We start from the raw sequence: 20,125 nt of genomic DNA on the forward strand, positions 1-20,125 counted from the left end.
ATCCTTTTCCCACACAGGGATGTCTATGTTTCTAGAGACTATTGCCAAAGAAATTTCAACGTATCGCTAGATATTGTTATATCGATCCAGCCACAATTCATGAGAACTATGTAGGGACTAGTTGCTGTTACGTACGTTTTATAGATAATGAAAATTGGGTATGAAAAAGTACATTGAATATTTTAATATTTGTGACATTTGGGATTTCTTGGTTTAGCTAGCTTAATCTTTCCAACTGGCTTGAGGCTTTTCATGAAGGCTGGGAGGGCATCTTATGTTACTTTATTTCCCAGAACACCCAAAGCTATGCCTGGTTATTCCAGAATCTCTCTCCTCTACTTTTCACACCCAAACAGACACCAAATCCTATGATAAAGTAATTATCATTGTTTTACAAACAAATAAGAAAGTATTTAATAGGTGCAAAGTACACTATCCAGGTGATGTTATACTAAAAGCCCAGAATTCACCATTACAGGAAATATCCAGGTAACAAAACTGCAATTGTACCTCCTAAAGCTCTACAAATATGAAAAAAAAAAAAAGGAAGGATTTGAGGATTAGAGGTTTACGTAGCTGGCTAAGATTAAACAGCTCACAAGCCACAATCAGAAATCTTTCCATATGTTTCCACTGCCCTTGAGATAAATCTAACCACATTAGCAAAATACTCAAGACCTATATGGATTCTCCCATCCAGCATCAGATTCCTTTGTAGTCACAATCTTCAGTCACGTAATTCACTTTCCCGTCCCCATCCCCTGCTTATTGCCAGACCTTTGCACACTTACTACTTCCTGTCAGACACTCTCCCCTCAACACTCCCTCCCACATTCTCTCATCTTTGTTCTTTCTCAACAGTTCTTTGGCCTTGTTAGCAATTGCCTGCCTCTTGTCTTTTTCCCTACCTATCCTTGAGGCCTAGATCTGTGTCATACCTTCTTCTGCCCAAAGACTACTTAGTAGAATGCTTAGTACACAAGAGGCACTCAACAGTTGATTGCCAGTTTTCTACTAACATTGTTGTTCAGCTGCATGTCTAGGACTAGAAACTATATTCATTAGCTCACTGTATATCCAATCATGTGTTTTAAAATTTTCAAAGCATTTTCAGCAGTGAGCTATTAAGGTGGACTTTTCCAGCTATCTTACAAAACAATAATGCTTAAAAAGGATGTTTCATTTCCCCCATATGTCTTTACCTGGTCTCTTCTTAAATCACTTTTAAGATGAATTTTCTAGACCCTTCAGAATAGCTTAGTCTATTTTCTGTTTGCAGAATCAGAACCTCATTTAATGGTTGAGATAATCATATGCAGTTGAAAGAAAATAATAAGTTTAAAGGGAAACTTTAGAAATAGAGAATAAGTGCATGTATTGCATATATATGTATGTACTATGTGTATGCATATGTATGCATATAGACAGAAATATACGTGTGTGTATATCTATATCTATATCTAAATATTCTGAGTCTATTGTCTTCAGGCTTATTGAATATATCTGTGTAAGGTGGACATGTTCAGCTCTATAGAGAGAACCCTACTTAACGCATTCCTAGAGGGCAATTATAAGTTGTTATTCCTTAAGTAGAAGACTCGGGTAGAAGCAACACCTGCCTCAAAGAGCAGCTTCTTCTCAAGTACGTTTTCATGTGAGGAGAAGTCTAAACCCATGCACCATGTGAAATGGTACATGTTACTCATGGAATGGAAGAAATGGAAAACTCTTAGAATTGGTTTAAAATTTTCAATTGTGAAGTGTAAAGGGCTGACCTAGTAGACATACGTGTGTCCTATAAAATGAGTTTGCGCCAATCCTAGCCAATGTTTCTCTGGAATTTTGGTAAGGGAAATAATTGAGAAAATGTGCACACATGGGGTAAACTTCTAATACTAAATTGTTTGTGTTGCTACACAACTGCTTTAAAGGGAATTCTAGAACCATTTCTGGGAAGTTCAAAGATATTTTTATTTTCTCAGTGATGTTCAACTTAACGGCACCAACTGAAGAGCCCATCCTCAGGAAAGTCCCCACTCATCTCCACTGTGTGTGTAAGGACAGTACACAAGGTTTGTCCAAAGCCTGGCACTTTGTTAAAAATCAAGTCAATTTTAAATTATGCATTTCTGCACTGATTCAGACATGGGATCAATCTAGACCCAAAGAGTGGCAAATCTCTAGAACGTTTATGGAGGGCTGTCTTTCTTCCTGTGTGGAGCTGTGTAAAAGTTAGGGATGGGCAGATACAGAAAAGGACAATTATAGTCAGATTAAAATCCTTGAGCCAGAAAGCTGGACATATTGAACACAAGAATGGAAAAATACCACTTTTGACTTCTTTTTTAAAAAGTAGGTTTTAAAATAAATAATACAAGTAGTCATGGCTAAAATAAAATAAAAAAGTTGACCACAATATTCAGAGAGGCTCCTTCCACATTTTCTTCTTTAGAACTCCTCCCACCCCTGCTGCTTCGGGCTTTGTCTTCTATGAGAGTGGAGACTACCAACTCTTCACATCTTCCCAGAGTCCCTGTTTACATATAATGTTTTATTTTTCTTTTTTTAAAAAAAAAAAAAAACAAAAACAAAACAAACAAAAAAATAAACGTATTCAGACGGTATTAGGCCAACTGGTTTTATGAATTTGTGATTATATGACAGCCCACAGAAGCCAGGCTTCAGATGTTTCTGTAGTCTTCCCAGAACCTAGTGCAATCCTTGTACCCAAAAGGTATCTACCAATACTTTATCCATGGTTACTGTAAGTCAGAAATGCTACCATAAATGGCTATGATAAAGAAAGTATCTATAAACTTATTTATATTTTATTTATTGTAAACCAGGTTGTCATTAATCTAGTCTAATAAATATCTCTACAAAAAGCTTAATGATTATGGAATTTTCCATTTTTATGTTATAAGAAGAAACAAAATGCTAAGCTTCAAATGATATTTAATATATATTCACTCTTTAAAATTACTGAGGAGGGCAACAAAATGTCTTTTCATCTACTCCATAAAATGATATTCTACTTGAAAAGTCTGTTAGTTCATGAAGGTTCACATTCACAGACAGTTAAGTACAAGAAAGGACTGCAAGTTGAAAGGCAAAACAAGAGTCTAATAAAATGCATGATTAAAGTTTTATAAGCAGAAGTTTGGATTTCTTGTGGGATTTTATCTTAAGAATACAAATATGCTTAAATTCTTAAAAATTATGAAAAGTACATTTACATAACAATGATAATAAAGTTCTTTTCTTCTCATCATTCATTTTAAGAAGGCAATAAATTCAATTTTTCATATAAACTCAGTCCTGCAGGATAATCCTAATTTTGTATCAGAGTAGTCAAAGATTATTTCAAACATTATACAAATATTCATTTTTGGAGCCTCTTAGAATAATTAAAACAGTGTATCAACCACATCCTGAAGTAAATTATGCCATCTACAGTAGTTATAAATGATATAAAGTCCATGAGAGACTTCTAAAGTATATCCAATTACCAAAACAATTCCTTTAAAACAGACAAAAAGCACCAAGACCACCAAAACTCAAAATATAAACATATCACTATTTTTTAGAAAATTAATCATGCTTCTAATTTACACATTCAACATGTAATCTATATTCAGATTTTTAGAGACAGCATGGTTCATAGAATAAAAATGTAAGTCTAATGACGACAAAGCTAGCAAACCTGAAGAAAAGGATTTGGCGCCATATGCAAAATGTAAAAATGCAAAGCATACACAACATAGTCAATATTATTCTTATATAAAGAGTTCTTGTAATCAATAAAATAAGGATAAATGTTTCATTAAATATATAAAAGTCAAAGAAAATAGCAAATTCACAAAATGTAAAATGCAAATGTCCAAGAAAACTATAAAATGAAATCTTAATTTAATAGGAATATAAATACTAAGGAGACTCCATTTTATAAAATGTTTAGATATTCAAAATTGTAGGGAAAATGCGCTCTTAAGTGAGGTAAATTTTTGCTCTGCCAGTGAGGGTATAAGTATTTCTGGGATACTTTTCCTTCAGATATGAGCAAATAAATGACAAAGATACTTAAGGATAATCAATTTAGTGGGTTGTTTTTGTGTTTGTAGATACAGGATCTTGCTCTGTTCCCCAGGATGGACTACAGCTCCTAGGTTCAAGAGATCCTTTCTTTCAGATTCCTGAGTAGCTGGGACTATAGGTGTAAGCCACCACACCTTGCTTAATTAAAACTAAGAAATATGATAATGTTCCCCAATATAAAACTGGAGGGTTGGTGTGATGGCTCATGTCTGTAATCCCAGCACGTTGGGAGGCCAAGGTGGGAGGATCACTTCAGCCTAGGAGTTTGAGATCAGCCTGGGCAATATAACAAAAAAGAAGAAAAAAGGAAAAGAAAAGAAAGAAAAAAGAAATAGACAGATTTGGTCCCAGAAACCTGGGAGGGTGACGATGGAGGATCATTTGACCCCACGAATTCAAGGCCACAACAGAGCAAGACCCTGTCTCAAAAAGGAAACAAATTAGAACTGGAGGACACAGACATGTGCACAGGCACACACGAACAAAGATGTCGTGATTTATCCTCAAGTGAAAATGAGGTTACAATATAGCACATATTTCATGTACATGGAGAAAACAAACGTGTGTGACTGTGTGTGTGTGTGCGTGTGTCTGTGTGTGTCTGTGTCTGTGTGTGTATCTGTGTGTGAGTGTGTGTGAGTATGTGTGTGTTTGCAAAGTCCAGGTCTTTGGGTTATGTGTATGTGAGCATAATCTCAATATTTTCTGAGTTTTAACATTTTTATTTATCTCATTTTTAACCATAAAAATGTCAGCTTTTATACCTCCACGTTTATTTTTCTGATTACACAAATGGTACACCACTTTGAATAAACAAGAAACCACAGTAAAAAATAAAAAATAAGCAATAACCACTGCTGTACTGAGTACACTTTTCACCTGCTCTGTGTCTACAGATTCTAAGTATGGCAATTGTTTTAACCTCATTCTCAAAGAACAGCTTGTATTCCTTTCTTGCCTACTCCCTTACCAGCCTTCCTGCTTTGTCAAGATCATTACATTACGGTCACATATTTTATTTTATGTAAAGTGACTATATAATTATTAACCAAATTGAAATTTCAGATTGTTCTCATTTACATCATATAAACCTGCTTCTTTTTATAACTGTTTCAGTAAAATTAAAAATAAAAATAAAAATAAGATGAATAAGAATATGTGGAGTGCACAGGGCAGATAGTAAAGCATATGCCTGAGACGCTTTGGTCGGATGCCTGGATATGAATCTGGATCTTCCCTTGGGATAGCTACTTATCTTTCTGTGCTAAAATGCCCTCGTTTGTAAAACAGGAAAATAACACCTAAGGTTGGGGTGTGGATGTTGAATACCTCTTCCTCAACACTGATGTTTTCTTCCCTAGAGAGGCAACTCCTCGAGGGAATGACTTCTGGCCTCACCACTCCCCGATACCCACTTTTTCTCGGGTTGAGGGGAGCCTGGATCAGGATACACGACAGATAAATGAACCAGCCTGGAAGTTTGAAGAGGCTCCTTTCACCTACAATTCTCTCTTGGGAACAGGCCCGAGCAAAGAGAGCAAGTGCTCTTCATTGCTACCAGCCACCAGGCAGTGGGACAAGCTGACACCTGAGTGATATCCTGCCAAGACAGACACTACCCGTGTCCAGATGGGCATGTCCCTCTCATGCAGTTGCAAACCACATGCTCAATGGCAGTTTCTTCAACAAATTAAGGTGATGTCTGACTTACCCTATGCCTTACTGCTGTTCTTGTTTCTCACTTAGTACAGAAGTACAGAAGGTAAGAGCGTTGTTATTTAATGGGCTCCACCTACATACCTCCCACAGAGGATACTGTAACAAATAGATGTCTCACATGGTTTGAACTCAGTAAATGCTGTTTCTAATATGTCTATATCTACATATATGTACATATATACACATATAAATATGCACACACATGCGTGCATATGTACATGTTTTACATATGTGTATGTACACATAGATATTACTAATGCATATTAACTGTATTATATTACTTTAATTTATGTTTTCAATTTTTTTAACTTTTATTTTAGATTCAGGGGTATCAGTACAGGTTTGTTATATAGATAAGTTGCATCTCACTGGGGCTTGGTGTACAGATTATTTTGTCATCCAGGTAATAAGCATAGTGCTGGATAGCTTTTTGATTCTCATCCTTCTCCCACCCTCCACTCTGAGTAGGCCCCAGTGTCCCATGTTGAAAACTAAACATCAAGTACATAAAGACACACTTTACATCTTTGTGTACACATGTACTCAATGTTTAGCTTCCACTTATAAATAAGAACATGCCATATTTGATCTTCTGCTCCTTTATTAGTTTACTTAAGATAATGGCTCAATCCATGTTGCAGTAAAGGCCATGATCTTGTTATTTTATACAGCTACATGGTATTCCATGGTGTATATTTGCCACATTTTCTTTATTCTATCTACCACTGACTGGCATTTAGGTTGATTTCATATCTTCGCTATTGTGAATAGTGCTGCAATGAACATACGCGTGTATGTATCTTTATGGTAGAATGATTTACATTCCCTTGGGTATATACCTAATAATAGGATCATTGGGTAAAATAGTAATTCTGTTTTAAGTTCTTTGAGGAATCACCATACTGCTTTCCACAATGGCTGAACTAACTCACATTCGCACAAGCAGTGTATAAACATTCTCTCTTTTCTCCACAACCTTGCCAATATCTGTTATTTTTTTGACCTTTTAGTAATAGACATTCTGACTGGTGTGAGACGGTGGTTCTCATTCTGGTTTTCATTTGCATTTCTCTAATGATAAGTAATGTTGAGCATTTTTTGGATGCTTATTTTCAATATTTTTATATTGAAAATTTCTTTACATAACACTGGTCAAGGTTCACTAGAGGTATTGTAACAGAGACTAACCACCTGGCCTAAGGAAAAATCAAAGAAGCATCTAAGTGTCATGTCACTATCAAACTTTATGTGGGCATATGTGCACCAATGAAACATGAAAAATTTATGGAATAAAACTTTCCAAGAGACCGAAAGTATTCACTTCAGTGGTATAGAAATGCACTGCCTGCAGTGGAAAAAATTATTAAATATTTTCTTGTACATCTTTGGATTGTGTATCAAACAGCATCTAATTGTTTTCTAATTTACACAATTCACAAAGAAAAAATGCCAGTATGAGTGCACACATGTATGCCAATACATATATATGTATGTGTGTGTGTGTGTGTGTGTGTGTGTGTGTGTGTGTTTAGGCTAATTTAGTTTATCCTCAGAAATCAGTATTTGCATATGCTTATCTTAGATGTCAATGAAGCATTACATGTCAAAATAATGTGCATTAATTTGAAGAAAAATTTGACCTCATGCTTTTGCGAATAAAGGTTTACCTATGATGAGTGTAAATTCTAGCGTATTCCATAACCAAATCTACCTTATGATCAGTAATACATGTAAATTCTAGCGTATTCCATAACCAAATCTACCTTATGATCAGCAATACAATTTCCATCATAACCATTTGTGTTACTGTATTTTGACACTACAAATGTGAAAGTTCTCTATTTTCTTTGTTTCACTAAAATATGATTGAATTAAATTGTGCCATTTTAAAGGCAGCTAATATTTTAGTTAGTATAATATTACCTCTAAATCCAGAGTTTAAGTCTTTTGCCCATTCCTAGTTTAATGTTGATGGTTTGATCAAAGAACAAGCAACTTCATTACCTAACCTATGATATACATTATTACTGTGCCCACATATGGAAGTGTTTTCTGAATAACCTTTGAAGACAAAAAGCAAAATGGATGGAATAATATCATGGTATATGTTAGCAGATATAATTAGCATATGATATATTTTCATTTTTACTTAATAACTTTTAAATAGACTTTGATTTTTCTTGGATTCTTTAAAAGGCAAAAAGATTTATTCCAGAGGAAAAATTCCTAAGAGTCAATGTTTGGTTGTTGTTACAGAAGAAAAGCAACTTAAATCCAAATGTTAAGGCACCTTCTCCAAACTACATAATTCAAATAAAACTGGTTAAAATAAATCTGGAGTAAATGATAAAAATAAGTGTTTGAATATCTACCATGTATAAAAATTATTCGTTTGCAATGACACATGGGTAATCCTGCCTTTTGGAATATAATGAACCCCTCAATGATCTTTAAATCTCTTTAAATTATATTCTTGCTATGCAACTTTTCCTTACATATACTTGATTTTAATGGTTCACTTTCAACATAACACTCACAGTATTCCCATGTTAATAAAACAATCTTACCAACATACTGAATTTAATGTCAGAAACCCTGTCATCTCTAATAACATCTGCCTTTTTCCCTCAAGAATAAATATTTTGTACAATTTCTCTCATTTTTTTCTTCATTTATTTTCCCAGATAGTTTGGAATACCATATTTATTATTCAACACATCTGCCATTAATGATTTTTGGTACTTTTCAGCTGTATCACTGGAATAATTAGATTAAAGCATAACATATCTGGATTTTAACTAATAAATAAATATTCAAACATTGCATATAACCCCTATGCAATTAATCAGAGCAGAGCAAGGACATGTGTGGAGTATTGGGACTTTGCAATTTCACACTAATAAACATAGGAATCAATTCAGCGATGAGCATTTAAAATGTCACGGTGATATATTTTGAAAGGTACAATATAAACTCATCTCCAGCCACTAACTTACCCAAGACTGTGAGCTCTGCAGAGGCACTAATATTCTCATTTTTATATGTGACAACACAGGTATACATTCCACTGTCATCATCTGTCACGTTGGAGATAAGCAAGTTGCTCCCACCCAATAAAGAATACTTTTTAGACCTGCAAGACATAGGGTAGGTAAAGAGTAAATTAACACATGTATATATTAAGCAAGATACTCAGAGCTTTAAATGACCTCCACCAAAGCTCAAACTAAGACACTGGAAAGAAACTCTGTATCATAGGGGCTTGATTAAAGTCTCACTTATTTATCAAAAAAAAATCACTCAAGGTAAACTACTCCCATTGGAAGATTGTGTGTAGTGATCAAACAAATGAAGCAGATTAAACTTGGAAGTAGCTTTAGTGCTAAAAACTGATAATCTAGTCCTAATCTCTCATTTTGGATTTGAGAACCTCAAGGTCTAGAGAAGCGGTCCTCTGGAGTGAAAAATCAACGTCCTGTGCCCTGAAATCCAATTTAGTGATCTTTGTGCAAAACCATATTTGCTATTGCACGAAGAGTGCTTGCCTATACCCAGAGAACACACCTTGATGTGCTGAAACTGTAACTGGATTTCCTGTGTATTCTAATGTTCTCAAAAATATTGTAATATCAAACACCATGCCTTGTTGTTATCTAAATATTTAAGGTAAATGAAATTTAAAGATTAATTCATGATTGATGGACTTACCTTTTCTTTAAAAATAAGTATGTTAAAAAAGGAGAATACCAGTCCTCAAAAATCAGTGAAATTAAGTAAGATCCATTTCATCAGAAGGACTAAGTATTCCATTCTATTGAGAGTTTACTTTCTAACTGTACCTAATATTAATGTTCCAGCAATTCAAAGCCAGCCAAGTTCTCCTCTCTTCCCTTAAATATTTGTTAGAGCTCGAAATATGAGCAATATAGTTGAAGTTCAAAAAAAATTGCTGAGACTCTGTAAAGACATGCTACATATTTGAACTCAGAAAAATTTAGTTCTATTTTTCTCCTTAGTTTTATTGAAGTGAAATTGACAAATAAAACTTGCATATAATAACAGTGTGGACTGTAATGTTTTGGAATATGTATACATTGTGAAATGATTATCACAATTGAACTGATGATCATATCCATCACTTCATGTAGTCATCTTTTGTGTGTGACACAGAATATTAAGGATCAAACCTCGCTATATACCACTTTCTTATAATGGAATCCACCAAAATTTCTCTGCTGAAGACTCTTTGGGCAGGACCATCTCAGAGGCAACCCTGACTTTCTCAGTTTCCTTTCAGAATTGATCTCATGGATTTTGATCTTTTCCTCATCTTCTCATCCCAGTGGCTGTCTTTCATATACTGTATCACACCAAGAAATGTGGAAAAATATTCAATTATTATGAAAAACCCTAATACTGTAGGTACTTATATCAAATTAGAGAAACATAAATAGCAGCATATACTAATACAGAAGTACACAGTACAAAAAAAGTCTTAAATGTGAAATACCTGAGTTGGATGACTTCCTCGCCTCGTAACCAGGTAAAACTTGGCGGAGGATAGCCAGAAACACAACATTCCAGGACAGCATCTTTTCCTTCAATGGCTACTACATTGGATGGTCTTTGCAGAAAATACAGCTGTCTGTGCAGTCCTGGATCTATGAGAGGAAAACACAGTATCACGTAATGTATGAAAAACATTGCAAAGATAAATGATATACTTTGATTTTTTTTCCTAACCAGACAAAAGATGAAGAAAGAAAAATGGAAAGATGACAATGAAATTTGCAAACTCCTACAACAGTTTTTTTCATCCCAAGTTTATAGGATTTTGGTATTGAAATATTCTTAGCTGTAGATGATGTCATGATATAGGGCATCAGCTTGAGGCTATTCATGTATCTGAGGTTACCTATAAGTAAGCAGGCCTTGTTTACTTATCGGCATTGGAGAATAGAAAAATGTCAATAGCTTTTCTAAATGTTATTATCCAAAACTTTTTGATATGTTCAGTTTGCCTACCACCAATATCTATTCTACTTTCTTCTACATTGTTTATTGCTTCTGTGGCTCGGAAAATAAGAGAAACAAATAGATTAGAATCTGACATATTCAAATTGTGTTAAATAGCATACAGGTACTGAGGATTAGAATACACAGGTGCTGAGAAAATAACTGCTTTCTGAGCCTGAAGCAAGGGGATAGAAAAAGATGGCACAATCATGGGGTAAATATGCTCAGTTATAAGAGATAAAAGCCAAATAATGAATTAGAGAAAAATATATATTTAAAGAACAAACAAACCCACGTAAGGACATTGCAAAGAGCAGGCTAGAAATATAAGAAGATACCTAGGAAATGGTAATTCTTAAAGATGCAGGGAAGACAGATTTGAGGAAAGAATGAAAAGTTTCGTACTACAAAGAGGTTAAGCAAAATGTAATAGAATCCAAGTAAGGAAATGGTCTAATTATTCATCCATCCCTATATCCATGGTCTTTGTAATTTTGCAATTCCATCTGTAAAGAGGTGAACTCTTTTTCCCTATTTCTTGTTGTTACTTGCTTCCACCGATTAAATACAGCGGAAATGAAAAAAAAAAAAAAAAAAGAAAAAGAAAATAACTGCTTTCTTAGAAAAGGAATTTACATTTGTATAACTTGAGTTGGTTTATTTTATAACTAATCTGACTGTCTGGCTTGTTTATTTTTAATTTTCACAACATTTGAAAGAGTTTGCCCCTAGAGCTGAGACCCTGGGTCAGTGAAGGGCTCTGCACCCTTCTACTTCATCTGATGCATTTACTAGTTCTATATATGGAACATTATTCACTTTCACTAGCAGATAACTGAAACAGTGTTTATGCAACCTAGGAACTCTTTTGATTAAATCCTTAAATACATTTCATCCAAAGTTGCTAAGATTGTATCAGGTGGAATAAAGGAAAAATTCACAAAGTTCTAAGCCCAGAATGCAATGCTCAGGTAGGCTTGCTGAAAGTTAAGAGCTTCTATTTCCCCTTCTATATAAGCTCTACTAATAATGCCTGAGGACACACCAACACCAGTCCTTAGAGGAGGGTATTCTACCCATGGCAGTGTCCTCTGACCACACCTGTGGACTAAAATCATGTCACTCAAAGTTTATTTGAGACAAGAGACTGTGTTTTCAAGTACCCATTAAAATCCACATCTCCTGAGGAAGGCTTAATTGAAGCCATCTTCAACCTAATTCATTCTGTGGGATTATCCTGTAATCTGTCATTTTGCAGAATCAAAGCAAAATCTGGATGCAAAGAAAATGAGGCAACGAAATCTTTTGAACTAGGATTGGGGTGAGGAGAATCGCTGAGGGAGGATAGACCCAATGGGGTCATAGCATGAGCTGCTGGTGATCAGAGAGGATATAAAGTGGGAGGGGACGTAGGACACATTTGATATTATCCTTAGTTTTCATCAGCCTGACCCAACTCCACACAGGTGAATCACAAGGTGAATCACAGGGTAATAAAAGATACCTATTCTCAAGCTAGTAGTTGGGACAGTAATTGTTACCTAAAGTATTCTTTGTGTGGAGAGAGAAAATTTCACACTTTCTCAGTCTTCCCACATTTGCTTCTGGTTGTTCCAGCAACAAAAATAAATACTCTTCACAATGAAAATATTGAGAGCATTTTCCAAATAGGTTCATCTTTATTATATCAATATTGTAGAAAAAATATCTCAGAACTTTTGAAAATTGCTGATGGTATGCTCCATTTCCTTTCTTCAAAGTGACTTTTCAAATCTCTCAAATATGGTTTGAAAGACAATACAGCTTATCGATAAATTTCCTGAACAGGAAAGTTCCCAAAATTTGTATTTACAAATAGTTGTCTTGATATTAGAGGCCTATGCATTTTAATATTTTACTTTCACCATCTGCTCCTCAGTAGAAATGTTTCTACAACTTATACTACACAATATAGTTTTACAATATCCCCTGTGAAAAACATCAAGATCTACTTAATCTTCTAGCTTAAATAAAAATTACCTGGGACCTATCAACAATGCTACTAATTTACCCATGGACGAGACACTTTTTCCTTATTTATTTATTTATTTATTTTGAGATGGAGCCTCTCTGTCACCCAGGCTGGAGTGTTGTGGTGCCATCTCAGCTCACTGCAACTTCCACCTCCTGGGTTCAAGTGATTCTCCTGCCTCAGCCTCTCAAATAGCTGGGTTAACAGGCATGCTCCACCATACCTGGCTCACTTTGGTATTTTTAGTAGAGATGGAGTTTCACCATGTTGGCCAGGCTGGTCTCGAACTCCTCATCTCAGGTGATCTGCCCGCCTTGGCCTCCCAAAGTGCTGGGATTACAGGTGTGAGCCACCATGTCCAGCTGACATTTTCTACTCAAACTATTTTACTTCATCAGAAAACAAAATCATGCAACACAAAATGGTTATTTAATATTTTATTTAAAAATTTTTATTTACTAAACAGTTGAACAGATAGTTCAGAGAATTGTCATATATCAGGTCCCCATCCCTTGCAATGCAGTTTCTCCTATTATAAACATCTTACACTAGTGTGTTATATTTGTTACAATTCATGAACCAATATTAATATATTATCATTAACTGAAGTCCATAGCTGCCATTCTGGTTTGTCCTTTACTTTTCATAATTCTATGGGCTTGACAAATGCATGTCATATCATTTGAAATAATCTCAGCATCCTAAAAATCCCTGAGCTTCACCTATTCATCCCACCCCTGCCATCCCTACCAAACTCCAGGCAACCACTGATCATTTTACTATTTCTATAGTTGTACCTTTTCCACGATGTCATATCACTAGAATCATAAAGTACATAGCCTTTTCAGACTGGCTTTTTTCACATAACAATATACATTTAAGATTCTTTCATGTGTTTCTGTGGCTTGATAGGTTGCTTATATTTATTGCTGGATAATATTCCATTGTATAGATGTACCAGAGTTTATCCACTCATCTTTTGAAGGATACACCTTGGTGGCTTCAAGTTTTTGGTGATTATAGACAAACCTGCTATAAACATTCAAGCGTACATTTTTATCAGGACACACATTTACAACTCAATTGAGTAAATACCTTGGAGTGCAAGTGCTAGATTGTATGGTAAAACTGTTTAGCTTTGTGAGAAACTGCCAAACTGTCCTCTAAAGTGCTGTTCAATTTTTCATTGCCACCAGCAAAAACAGTTCTACATCCTTGTCAGCATTTGCTATTGCCATTTTTTTAAATTTTAGCCATTCGAATACATGTGTAATGGCATATAATAGATGTTTTAACTTGCAATTCCCCAAAGGACATATGATGTTACACATATTTTTATGTTTACTTTCCATTTTTATATCTTCCTTGATGAGGTGTCTGTTCAGATTTTTTATCTATTTTTAAATTGATTTCTTTCCTTATCATTGAGTTTTAATAATTTGTTGTTTGTGTCAGATTGAAGTCCTTGATCAGAAGTGTGTTTTGCAAAATTTTTTTCAATCTGTGGGTTGTTTTTTCAATCTGTGGGTTCTTTTAACAGTGTCTTTTGTAGAAGATACGTTTTTAATTTTAATAAAGTCCAACTTATCAACTTCTCCTTTCATGGGTTATTATTTAGTTGTTATATCTAGAAATGCATTGCCAAATTTGCTTACCTATATTTTTCCTACATTATCTTCTAGAAGTTTTATAGTTTTGTGTTTGTATTTAGGTTTACAGTTCATTTTGAGTTAATCTTTGTGAAAGGTATGTCTGGATTCTTCTCTTTTTTTTTTTTTTTTTGATATGGACATACAATTGTTCCAGCACCACTTGTTCAAAAGGCGATTTTTTTTCCCACTGACTTGATTTTGCTCAAGGATCAACTGACTGTATTTGTCTGGGTCTATTTTGGGGAGTTCTCCTCTATTGCATTGATCTATTATTTTGCCCATATCACACTATCTCAACTGTTGTAATGTTACAGTAAGTCTTGAAATCAGGTAGTGTCCACCCTTCAACTTTGTTCTTCTTATTCAGTATTGTGCTCACTATTCTGGGTCTTTTGTCTTTGCATGAAACTTTTAGATTCATTTTGTTTAAATTAAGAAAATTACTTACCAATATTTAATCTTTGTTTTAAAATATCAGTGATCTAAGCATCACGGGCTTATACAGCCAAAAAAGAACCACCTACTTTTCCATTTTCAGATGGAGCATATATGGTGCAGATTACTCCAATCTTGACTTGGCTCATTTCAGTGATGTTTGTTACCATTGTGGCTTCATAGGCATTGGAATTTGTGACATTCATTATACGAAAATGTCAGCTTTTGACAGAAAAACATGATTTTATTTCCCCAAGGTATTTCTTTGTATCATTTAGTAAGTTCTAACACTAAGAAAGTTCCCCCCAAAAGTAATATAATTTTTCATTAATAGTAAGTAGTTCATGTATTTTACAACATCGTGCTAGATGAATGATCAATAAATGTTTTAATATTCTCTAATCCAGAAGGGAGGATTTTTACTCTTTTTGTAAGTCAGGCCTGACCTCATATCTTGCTTTGACTGGTAGATTGTGGTGAAAGCCACACTGCATGAGCTCTGCAGCCAAGGTCTCAAAAGGCCTTACAGCTTTTGCCATTGCTCTCTCTTGACACTACCATGTTAGTCTAGCCAAATGGAAGATAGAAAGTCACATGGAGCATAATGGAGGCCCTCAGTCAACAGCCAGCACTAGCTGTCAGGCATGTGAGTGAGGCCATCTTGAAACCTCTCTCTCAGCCAAATGCACATAAGTGAGGCAAAGTGAAACTGGCAGAGAAACTGTTCATATAAACTACAGAATCATAAGAAATCATAAATCATTACTGTTTTGAGTCACTAAACTTTGTAGTTCCTTATGCTGCAAAAAATAACTGAAGTATATTCATAAAAATGAAAACAAAACAAGATCTCAGAAACTTAAAATACCAAGCATCTGTTTTTGTTATTTCAGTTTGATTTTTAGTTTCTGTTTTTGCACTGCTGGAATGTTCTACAGAAACATTATTAAACTTGATATCTGCCTTATTTTTTTCTTTTATTTACAATATGAGTTTTAGAGAGTAGGATTAAGAAAGTATATTTGTATGTTTAAATGAAGAGGAAAAAGATGCAATTTTCAAGGTTAACATTGTGTGATGGAATTATGGGTGGCTTTTTCATCTTTTGATTCTTATGTATTTTCTAAAGGTTTTTAAATAACATGTAGTATTCTCAGAGTACAGAGTTATCTTAAACTCTAGTATTGCAAAATGTAGAGAAATTGTACCAGCAGCAAACAATTATAAAAGTTAAAGACTAACATTCAAGGCACATATATAAGAGTAAATGAGAGTTTTTCCTCTAAGCTCCGTAAGAATAGATTAAAAAGTCCTGGGAGATGTGAACTTAAAATTCTAGGTTGTGAGTCTTGTTGACTAAATCGATTTTAATGGAACCATGATGAAATTAGTAATTACTGATTAAAAATCATTTGTGTTCTCATTATATGGGAACCACTATTCATATCCAAATGCAGTTATGCAGCTAATAGAATATAAAGACTTTTCCAGTGAATTAATGAACATAGTTCAATTACAGGAGAGGGTATCAGAATGCAAATTTGTAATGTTCTATTTCATAAATTGGTTGACCCTTATGTGGTCATTTTCCTTTTTATTCTCTAAGGTATCCATACATTTCATTTATTTGTATGTATCTGTGACATATTTTAAAATAAAACTAAGAGAAAAATATAAGTGTGGGTCCTAGAAAGCATATTTGACAATAGCTTTACAGTCAAGCCAGCAGAAAGGAAGGATTTTTTCTAATGTCAAATTTTGGTATTAAAATCTACAAAAGCATACCTCTTTAATGTGACACTCATGAATGTAAATGTACAAAATTATGCAACTACTTTTCTAAATTTATTAAAAGCAGTAATGCTTTGCTTGATCTCAAGCCCAGTTTAGCATTTTCCTATTGGGGAGAAAATATTGACCTGATTCTTTGAACTGGTCTGTTTGTTATCCTGGTGGCAGTATAGCTAATCCTCCCAGACAGCAAGAGGGTGGTATGGAAATAAAGAAAGAGAAAACAATCATTACAGTGATACTGATCTCAGACTACACAGACTGCATTAAAGTGTGGAACCACCCTATGGCAATATGTTGCCTTTGCTATTCTTTCCTTTCTCTCTTTCCTCTTCACTTTTTCCTAAATAGAAATATTGGCCTACTTTAGCTTAATCTGTTATCCGGGTTGAGGATGATCAGTCTACAATCATTACAACAAAGAACAACGATGCAGACAGTGAATCTCAAACTGTTGGGTCTTAGGAACTTTTGTACTTTTGAAAATTATTATCCCCTTGAAGCCCTTTAGCTTTTGGTTATATAGGATATAGCAAAAAATACGTTCCATACTAAAAATAAAAACAGACTTTTAAAATATTTATTAAATATTTATTCTTTTTGAAACAGGGTCTGTCTCGCTCTGTTGCCCTGGCTGGAGTGCAGTGGCATGATCTCGGCTTGCTGCAACCTCCACCTCCCTGGCTCGAGCCATCTTCCACCTCAGTCTCCCGAATAGCTGGGACTACAGGCACATGCCACCACGTCCAGCCATTTTTGTTTGGATTTTTTTTTTTTCCCCGTAGAGACAGGGTGCCCAGGCTGGTCTCAAACTCTTGAGCTCAAGCAATCTGCCCACCTCAGCCTCTCAAAGTGCTGGGATTATAGGCATGAGCCACTATGCCCAGTCTACTAAATATTTATTTTTATCCCATCAAAAATAACATTTTTTAAAAAAAAACTGTATTTGCCAAAACAAAAATATTGAGTATAGTGGTAGTTCTTTCCATTTTTATAAATCTTAAAAATTATTGGTTTAATTTAAAAATACTTTCTGCATTCACATTGTTCTGTTGTTTTTGTTGAATTACATAGAAGCAATCTGGCCTCAAATAAATATGTACTTGGGAAAGGGAGGTGTATTTTGATAGCCTTTTCACATAATTGTAGAGATATCCTTGAACACCAACAAAACTCAATAAGCAGCATCTTGAAAATTAGTTGTAATGTGAAATCTGGCGCCATATTGATAAATGTTTTGTCCTATGTTATGTAAAAATCTACTGATCTAGTTGGTATTTTGAATAGATCTTTTACCCATGCATGATTTTGTCACATCAATCACTGGTTATTTGGATTGGTACATTGTATTAGACACATCTTCCAAATGTTGACACATTTATAGAGTAGCAAAAAATTTCATTTGCTACTCTCACCACCAATCCCATCAGAAAGGTGCTTGAATGTTGGAAAGCTGTCAAGCTCCCAGTGGCAGATACATGTTTTGCAAATTTCTAACTTAGAAACTTGAATTTCATTCTTGGCAGTAAATATAATTTTCCTTGAAGTAGCTAGCTCACTTTGTTCATTTTTGAGAAATGTGTAACAAGTACCCAAGTCTCAATAGCAAATTTTTCTATTGACTGTCCTTTCAAGTAAAAATGGTGTTTCATAAAGGAAAAAAAAAAAAAAAAAGGTAGCTAATTCAACTTGAAACTCAAATTATCTCAGAAGTGTTTACCATGCAAAACCCATTATACTTTTAGTTTTGTGTATGTATTTTCCTATTTTGATATTTGGAATACTAAAAAGATGTGTACTTTAAGGATCGAGACAATACAATTAATAATTTTCACTGCTCTATCATGGACATTCTTAAGCCAACATGGTAAAAAAAAAAAAAAACCCTCAAAAGATATATTAGTATTATTATGAAAATAATTTTTGACCTTGCAGATCCCCTGAAAGCATCTCAAGAAATTTCAAAGTTCTAGGTACCTATCATACTTTGAGAACAAATGCAGACACAGTCTCATAAAATAATCATGTTTCTGAAATACTCAAGAAGCCCATTTTCCTTCAACATAGAAATAGTTTTATATCTTTCAAATAGAAATTGATAAATTAAATATATTTCTTCTTTTTCCCCCTTTCTGTCCCCTTTTTCTTCCTTCCTCTTTTCTACCTCTCCTGCCCCTCTTATTTTGCATTTGAGTAGTGCAAAAAATAAATATGTTCAATTACTATATTTCAGCAATAGTTTGTTAAAAGTCCAATAGCATCATGGATCATATAACCTGACACATTTACTTACACTTAATATATTCAGAAACAAAAAGTTAGCTCTCATCAGGCCCCATGCCCTAAAGAAGGGAAGATGTATTAAAGGAAGAGAATATATCCTTTTAAAAGAATTTTTTTAAAAAAAGGTTAAAACATTACAATGGTCAAATTATTTGAGTGTGTGTGACCTACTGAGAGGTATCTTTCACTGTCCATATTCACAGAGTTTCCCAAATGCCTTTGGGGCCACACAATTTTATCTTCCCCTCATGGTAGACGACTTGGTTGGTCATATGAATTATCCAACCTGCGATGCTTCTTAGAGTCTAAAAAAACACTCCTTACAAATATTTTAGGACACTGGGTGTGATTAAAACTATCCTGAGTAAACTAGAATTTATGCTCATGCAGTGATGTCTACGGCTTTCCTTTAACAGGGCCATTTCTCTAAACAATTATTTAGGAACCTCAACACCAAATTTATGGCGCCGAATCTAAAGAATAACTGAGACATAGAGAAATTAAATTATGGACTGTCGACATCTACACTGGCAAGAAAAACAATACCAGTTTTCACAACTTAATAACTGTCTTCCTCAAAATAACCAGTAGTTGCTTTTAATTTTTATGCTTTCTGAATGCAAAAGCCTTTTTTTCCTCATTGTGTACTCCTTGGTTTTCTTTATTAAATTCCTGCCTCCATGGAATATCAAACACATTTCCAAATGGAAATGAAAGGGCACTGCAGGCTACTGTGGTGTATTCTCTTTGATTTCTTCCCAGGCATAAGAGTTACAAATTAATTTAACTTCAGAGAGCTGGTTTGCTCTGTCTGCATCCTCAATTTCAAGCTAACCTACTGTTCACCTGCTGGCTGCTCCGCCATCCCCCATCTAGCTCTGTTTTAGAAAATTCAGCAGGTACCGTGAGCCTTCAAACACCAGTAGGTACTCTAATATGTGCTCTGAGTGAAAAATTCCATGAAACTCCTTCTAACTCTGTGTTTAGAATATTCTTTATTGAAAAGCCAGCCAAATCCAAACTGATCACAGGAATCAGAATTTATTTAATAAAAAAATGAAAACCTCCATCTGGCTGTAAGCCAAGAAGCTTTGAACATGGAGGGAGAAAGGAGTCATTTCTC

At 34.6% G+C, this 20,125-nt stretch overlaps 1 protein-coding gene across 1 annotated transcript in view; it reads right to left on the reverse strand.

The window, feature by feature from the left end:
* The window catches only part of DCC (DCC netrin 1 receptor), a 1,221,566-nt gene that overhangs the window by 628,114 nt on the left and 573,327 nt on the right, over positions 1 to 20,125 (reverse strand). Inside the window, exons 4-5 of the mRNA XM_025365180.1 lie at positions 10,325 to 10,475; positions 8,811 to 8,947 (exon numbers count right to left, since the gene is read on the reverse strand). Coding sequence (XP_025220965.1) covers positions 8,811 to 8,947; positions 10,325 to 10,475 — 288 coding nt within the window. The remainder of the gene's footprint in view (positions 1 to 8,810; positions 8,948 to 10,324; positions 10,476 to 20,125) is intronic.

This window comes from Theropithecus gelada, chromosome 18 (genome assembly GCF_003255815.1).
Source record: "Theropithecus gelada isolate Dixy chromosome 18, Tgel_1.0, whole genome shotgun sequence".
Taxonomy (NCBI): domain Eukaryota; kingdom Metazoa; phylum Chordata; class Mammalia; order Primates; family Cercopithecidae; genus Theropithecus; species Theropithecus gelada.